Source organism: Papilio xuthus, unplaced genomic scaffold (genome assembly GCF_000836235.2).
Source record: "Papilio xuthus unplaced genomic scaffold, Pxut_1.1 DF824888.1, whole genome shotgun sequence".
In the NCBI taxonomy this organism is placed as follows: Eukaryota; Metazoa; Arthropoda; class Insecta; order Lepidoptera; family Papilionidae; genus Papilio; species Papilio xuthus.
In genome coordinates this window covers 1,970,194-1,976,863 of record NW_013533761.1, presented here as the reverse complement: position 1 = coordinate 1,976,863, position 6,670 = coordinate 1,970,194, and the positions used below count along the sequence as shown (strand labels likewise).

At 33.8% G+C, this 6,670-nt stretch overlaps 2 protein-coding genes across 15 annotated transcripts in view; one reads left to right on the top strand and one right to left on the bottom strand.

Moving 5' to 3' along the window:
• Nucleotides 1-3,847: 3,847 nt before the first annotated feature.
• Rpb11 (DNA-directed RNA polymerase II subunit RPB11) lies at nucleotides 3,848-5,033 on the top strand. Its single transcript, NM_001312641.1, is given in 4 exon segments — nucleotides 3,848-3,981; nucleotides 4,190-4,279; nucleotides 4,559-4,733; nucleotides 4,947-5,033. Coding segments are annotated over 4 exon segments (354 nt in total). The 5' UTR covers nucleotides 3,848-3,928; the 3' UTR covers nucleotides 4,983-5,033.
• A 92-nt stretch (nucleotides 5,034-5,125) lies between these two features.
• The window catches only part of CLIP-190 (Cytoplasmic linker protein 190), a 46,007-nt gene continuing 44,462 nt past the window's right edge, over nucleotides 5,126-6,670 (bottom strand). For all 14 annotated transcript variants that reach the window (XM_013325016.1, XM_013325019.1, XM_013325020.1 and 11 more), the window contains 4 exons: nucleotides 6,522-6,664; nucleotides 6,296-6,439; nucleotides 5,909-6,063; nucleotides 5,126-5,577 (listed from right to left, as the gene is read on the bottom strand). In XM_013325016.1, coding sequence (XP_013180470.1) covers nucleotides 5,531-5,577; nucleotides 5,909-6,063; nucleotides 6,296-6,439; nucleotides 6,522-6,664 — 489 coding nt within the window. In that variant the 3' untranslated portion in view covers nucleotides 5,126-5,530. The remainder of the gene's footprint in view (nucleotides 5,578-5,908; nucleotides 6,064-6,295; nucleotides 6,440-6,521; nucleotides 6,665-6,670) is intronic.

Here is a 6,670-nt window from a genome sequence, read left to right as displayed (position 1 = left end):
TTTTTTGTAATGTTTAAAAGTCGTTGTAACCTATAATTTTTTATGATTTTTATTACTTTACGATAATTTTCATATGCATTTATTTATTAAAATCATGATAACATTTAAATAATGGTTGCATCGACTTTATTTATAATTGTAGGTATTTCTCAATATTATAACTTAATAAATTCGTAGATCATACTTTTCAATATGTTAACAGATATATGACTTGTTGCTGCAGCTATTAACATTGTACTGTTACATACAGACAGATACGTCGATACTAGATATATATAGTAAAACGTTTCGAGCTACATTGACTAAGCTTCGTATATAATCATAGTATGATATCCGTTTGATAACATCACTGTGATACAGTATAGTGAGTTCAAATAATCGTAACAACATACATGTGTTAAAATGTATTATCAATAGGGCTGCCACCTTCCTAATTTAATAAGTAGCGTGTTTACATTATCAAGCTTAGTTCTTGTTTTCTTTTATAACTAATTTGTCTTAGTCTTGTTTTCAAGTTCCAAGCCCTCCTTATATTTTTGTTTATTGTAATCATTAACATTTGGAAAATTAGTTCTGCCTTCGTCATCGAGTAGTTTCTTGTGAGAGCTTAGTCGGGCATTATTACTTAAATTTTTTATTACCGATTCGGAACGGTGGCAGCCCTAATTTATGTTACAACTTAGAAACTGCCGTGTTTAAATTGATTGTAGTCGTACGTATTGCGCCATCTAGTGACGCGCGGCCAATCGATTGTCGCCAAACTAGTGACGCGTGGTCGATCTATTACCGAAAACTAGTGACGCGAGGTCGATGTATTACCACCAAACTAGTGACGCGCGCGCGATGTATTACCGCTAAATAGAGAAGCGCGGTAGATCGTTATCGCTAACTAGTGAAGCGCGGGCAATCGATTGTCGACAATCGAATTACCGAAAAATGGACACCTGTATCGAGTTGCATGCGAATGTGAGTCTGAGAAGACTCATAAGGGTTGGCCGGTGTCAGGTTTGCGTTTGAGCGGAGTGCACCGCGCCAGTCGCCGCTGCCGCCGCCGCTACCGCCGCCGCCGCCGCCCATCATATCACGCCGCGTGACGTCGCCCTAGCAATAATGTTCTATTACAATTTGTAAAATTGTTTTAAACTTTCGAATGTGTGATAGTAGATGCAGTCGTTGTTTAGTTAACTTTAACATTATTAATATAATAATTAATTAATCGTTATTGTGAGTGTAACTTTTTAATAAATTGTAAGAATTTTCAATATATAGTAATACAGATTGCGAAAGTTTCGACGCTTGTTCGCGGACGGATTACATACAAATTAATAGAGAAAAGAAACGTACTTATTGAATTTTAGTTTATTTAATTTTAAGATCTTCGTTGTACAGTAAAACATAATGTAGCCGTTTTAGCTAGGGTAAATTTTTTAATAAATTAAAAATACCTTATTACAAATCATCAGCAATACATAAAATATATGTAGATGACGGGCAGTGTTTTTGCGTTCGTAATGTAATAGTAGAAAAACACTCAGATAAATAAGCACCAACATAACTTAGCCTAAAATTTTCCTATTGTAATGTTAATGTTCGGAGGAAATATCGCAAGACGTCGTGGATGCGACGCTTTTACCGCGCAGTAGCTCCGAAGCGCCCGCGTCGTGTCCGCGTCTAGTCCGCGACTAAACAACGGCACTAAGTGCAATGCCCGCGGGCGCATGTCGTCTCGCTCGCGCCCGCACCCACCTTTAAGTAAGGGACATGAAGCAATGTTAATTTTAACATTAATAGCGTAATTAGATTTTTATTCTTAAGAGTAGGTTTTCATCTAGTCGCCTTCATGACATAATAGGAATTAGGGAATTACCTTTTTCTCATTAGCTTCGTTTTAGATGAGGTGAGACGCGTGTCTTCCGCTCGCCAGTCAATTGTATCCGCGAGCGAGCTCCCCGCCTCTCCCTCTCGCTCTCTCGTCTTACGTAGGATAAGTTTGTCGCCGGCCTCGCGCGAGGCTGGCGTGTCTGGACACCAAATAAAGTTAATCGTAGTAGTTGAAGTGCGTCAGATGGACACAAGTTCGCACAAGCCGCCCGTCGTTCGGGCGGATCTCGTTTGTAAAGTAAAGGTTAGCGTAGACCTCGGCCCGGACTTAAGCCAGCTTCGGATCGGTCTGTGCTCTCCCGGTGTGTCGCCAGTCGGCGCGTGCCCTCGCTAGAGTTCACTCTAAGTGTATCGTGTTCAAGCGAGCGGCTCGTCGCCCCTCAAAAGTTTACTTGTAACTTATAACAAATCTCATTCTTGTAATCGCATAGATATTTTCATAATCAATAGTGTGCATATTGTTATCGGATTGCTAATTTTGTATATGTACACAATTAGTATAGTTTATATACTTATGTGTCAATTCTTATAGTGTTTTATTACAATAACAGATGATAGTTAATAAGTGTTAACAGTGAGCCGAGGAGGAGCGTCCCTGAAGCTTAACTAACCGTTGACCTTCAGCAATGTATTGGCCGGACTGCTCGTGTACTCACTCGTATTCTATCTCAATAGATACTCCCTCGTACTTTATATAGCTAATGTAACAAATTATCTATTCACGAGTTTATAATCTAATCCAAGTTATTAGGTCGGCTGTAAAAGAGGAAACTCAATTGATAACCATTCTGAATCGTTCTCGCTTGTGAATTTATTGGACAACGAACATACAGATAATAATTTTAAGAAACATTTAATAAAGTCATTGGAATCATATTTAAGGCAGGTTCACACATAGCACTTCGATTTCGGCACGTCGTTTGCCCACTTCTTTTGTCCTAATAGTTTTACTGCTATATCAATAACACTGTCCTAATTAGTTAAAAAGGAGGTATGGTCACCTCCGACTTCTATCACACGAAGAAAAGTATTAATAAAATAATTAAATAAATATTTAAGCAATTGAGACTCTCAGACTTATTAAACCTTCTTGTTAAACTGTAGAGTCGCTAGACTTGAGATGTAGTTTTAATGTTATACTATCAAACATGCTTTGTTCTCTCTTAATAATCGATGTCGCTTGGCGTTGGATTATGTAAAACATTAAAAATGTATTAAAGTTTATAAATTATTTTAAATCATGTTGTTTTTATACATATTTAGTTTAGACGAAAATGTTGAAATAGATATTAGAACTGTTCAGATATGAGTTTCTTGTATGTTTATATATAAAATGTATTCAAGTTGTATTTATAATAATCCTTTTTATGACAAATTATCCTGCATTCTTCTTGTTAATTAACTCAGATACAAAATTTATAGCATTATTACATTTGAAATAACAGTAATTTACTTACGAATTAACCGAAATGTTCTGAAAAAATTGTGAAATTCAAATTAGATTGGTTTTATAGTCATATTCTGTATGTAGGTTATCAATCTGAAATTCTCTCATAATTATAAAATAAACGGTGTTTTCTGCTGTAAATCTTGGCTTTTATTTTTACTTGACTGTCTATTTTATAACTTAAAAAACTCTACAAAACCATTAACTTTTGTGATGTATTTAAACAATTTTTATAACAACCTTTCGACTTTCTGTTAACACTTACATTTCGGTAGTTTTAACGTTTTTATAATATAACCAAGAAAACTTGTAGTTATTTAATAATTTCTGCCAAATATTTCAAATTTTTTCAAAATTAGTAGACTACGTGGATTTGCATGCTTAATAATTTAATTCTACAATGTTTCCTAAAATTTTGAAGAAAATTATGGCAATAATCGTTGTAGCATTGTCATATTGACATCCGGGGTAATGACAGATGTCACTGACAGTGATTAGTTGTTGGTTAAATAAAGTTCGCGTAATAAAATAAAATCTTACAAACTTTTACAATTTAATTATACGAAAGATTTAATAAGAATAGTTTGATCACATCTTACGATGAATGCGCCGCCGACATTCGAGTCATTTCTTTTGTATGACGGAGAGAAGAAGTAAGTTTATTTTTTATTTACTACTAATTCTAATTTTGGTTTGGATTTTGTGTTATTTTGGATATTTCGTTTTCTTAATTGAAAGATTAAATGAATCGAATTTTAATAAATCTGATAATATACTCAATAGCATATAGAAAATGCATGTGAAAATATGTTTCAACAGTGAAAGTGCTTGTTAACAATTAGTAATTTGTTACTATTACAGAGTTCAAAAGGAAGAAGATACAAAAGTTACGAATGCAGCTATATTCACTGTTAACAAAGAAGACCACACACTTGGTAACATGATTAGACAGTAAGTAAAAATTACTTTACTATGATTAGATGCTGTGTTGCACAAGGAATATCCTTTCTTTGATATGACATTTGCTATACTACTATATTCAATGATTATTTTTGGTGTTTGTTGCTTTACTTTAAAAGTAGAGTTATGTTAGGAATGAGGTCTGATTTTAAAGATTGTGTTTAATTCAATGTATTCTGTCTACTCGGTAAATTTGATATCAAACCAATATTATATTAAATTCATATTGTTATGTATAAACAACTGACAGCAAATACTTTTTTCTTACAGCCAACTTCTGAAAGATCCCAAAGTATTGTTTGCTGGATACAAAATCCCACATCCATTGGAACATAAATTTGTTTTACGCATTCAAACAACATCTGACTACACGCCACAGGAGGCTTTCATGAATGCACTCACAGATCTTACATCAGAACTGTCTCTGTTTGAAGAGAGATTTAAGGTATGTTATCTTTATATTTGTATCTTAAAAAGAAGTTTCATGGCTAATATCGTAGAGGTCAAGAGCATCTCGTAGAGCATGTAATGCTGAAGCCAATAAATACAAGCTATACAAGTGTAGTACTTACCATAACTAACTCTTGATTTATGTTTGATGTTCCAAAAATATTTCAATGATTTCTTATTTATTCATATACAATTTCTTGTGTTACAGGAGGCAATAAAAGAAAAGAAGGATGGTTTAGATTAACGACTAATCTTAGTTAATATAATTGTAATGAATAAAGATATTTTATAATTATTAAATCGTTTCATTTTTTTTAATTTTTGTAGTTGTCCCTGCTAAAGTTCCAAACTTAGTAAGAATATTAAATAAAAATAAAACAAGGTACGGTTTTCATAATAATTTTATTGCTTTAAAAAAATTTTCATATCTATATATTGTTGTTAATTTGAATCATATTATTTTGTAGATATAATACAGGATGAAACCTGATGAAAGAAATGATCGAGATTGGACTTGTGTATGTGCTCATTAAAATATAATTCTCAATACGCATTATATCCAGATAATGTGTAAGAGACAACAAAAATAAAAAGACAATCACCTGATTTTAAAATAACATGCTAAATTAAAACTTAGTTAAAAGATCAATGATCTTATATACAAACATTCCCTAAGATATCAACTACAAAACAAGTCGTACCTGTAAACGGTAAACAATAATAAATAATACTCATGCCAAAGAGTAACAACAAACAACGGTAACAATATAACTAAATTTCAATAAATAGGTATTAAAAAGTTTCCTCTTCATCACAGTTCTCTGTAGCATGGCCGAACACTGTAACAAAGGAAAATGGATTATCATCAACTTTGAAACAGATGGTAAATTTTTTTAATCATCTTGACAGCTCAGAACACTATTTTTTTTTAAGTTAAATGTATCTTGAGATGTGTATCTGTACTAAATTTCAATAAGATGTTTTGAAGTGTTCTCAAACTTATACCATGAGAATTGTACACATTTCCGGGATCATAAATATCCTATGTGTTCTAGTCTATTCTATATCTACATTAAAATTTCATAAAGATCTGTGCAACCGTTCTGGAGATATCTATTAACAAACATTCATTAAAACATTCTAATTTATATTAATAATAAGTAAGGTTACCTTCGCATATATCGCAGTAGGGTCGGGGCGGGGGCGGAGTGCGCGCGGGTGGCGGCGGTGTGGCGGCCTGACGCGCGCAGTCCTCCGTGTCGTGCGCATCGAACACGTCACAGATGTCGCAAAACAGACGCGGCGTGCGCGTTTTGCGACCATTACTGTGGATAATATGCCATTTTAATTATTATCTATACGTAATTCTTGCTCGAACACTATTGTAGTAATCAGCTTGATCCGCCCTTTTGCCATCTATTATTTCGTCTGTTAAAATTCTTATGACCGACCGATGATACGAGTTACTGAAGATGAATTAAGCAAATTTAATATAGAAACAAGGTGTAATATTTATGTCAAAAATATGATTTGTGGCAAAATTGACAAACAACTTACAATAGAGGAGGTTCGCTAGGCGTAGTTGCCCCCTCTAAAGCTTGCACTCGCGCCATTAGCTGCTCGTTCTTACGCTGCATATCCACTATCACTGAATTCAAGAAGCTAACTTGTCCGTCTATAATTTCTTTTTCCTCTTGTACCCTATAACAAGAGAATTAGGAAATAAAAAGTTATAAAATCAAGATTAAGTTAATTAGTATTGACTGTCAATAGATTTCCTTACTTTGTTGTGGCATTGTCCCCTTGTCCTAGAGTACCCATAGCGTCATTATCATTTTTGTCACGAACATTTTTCCCCATTGTACTCATTTCTTTTTGTATCATAGCCTTTTCTCTTTCTGCCACTTCTGCTTTCACTTTATGATTCTGTAA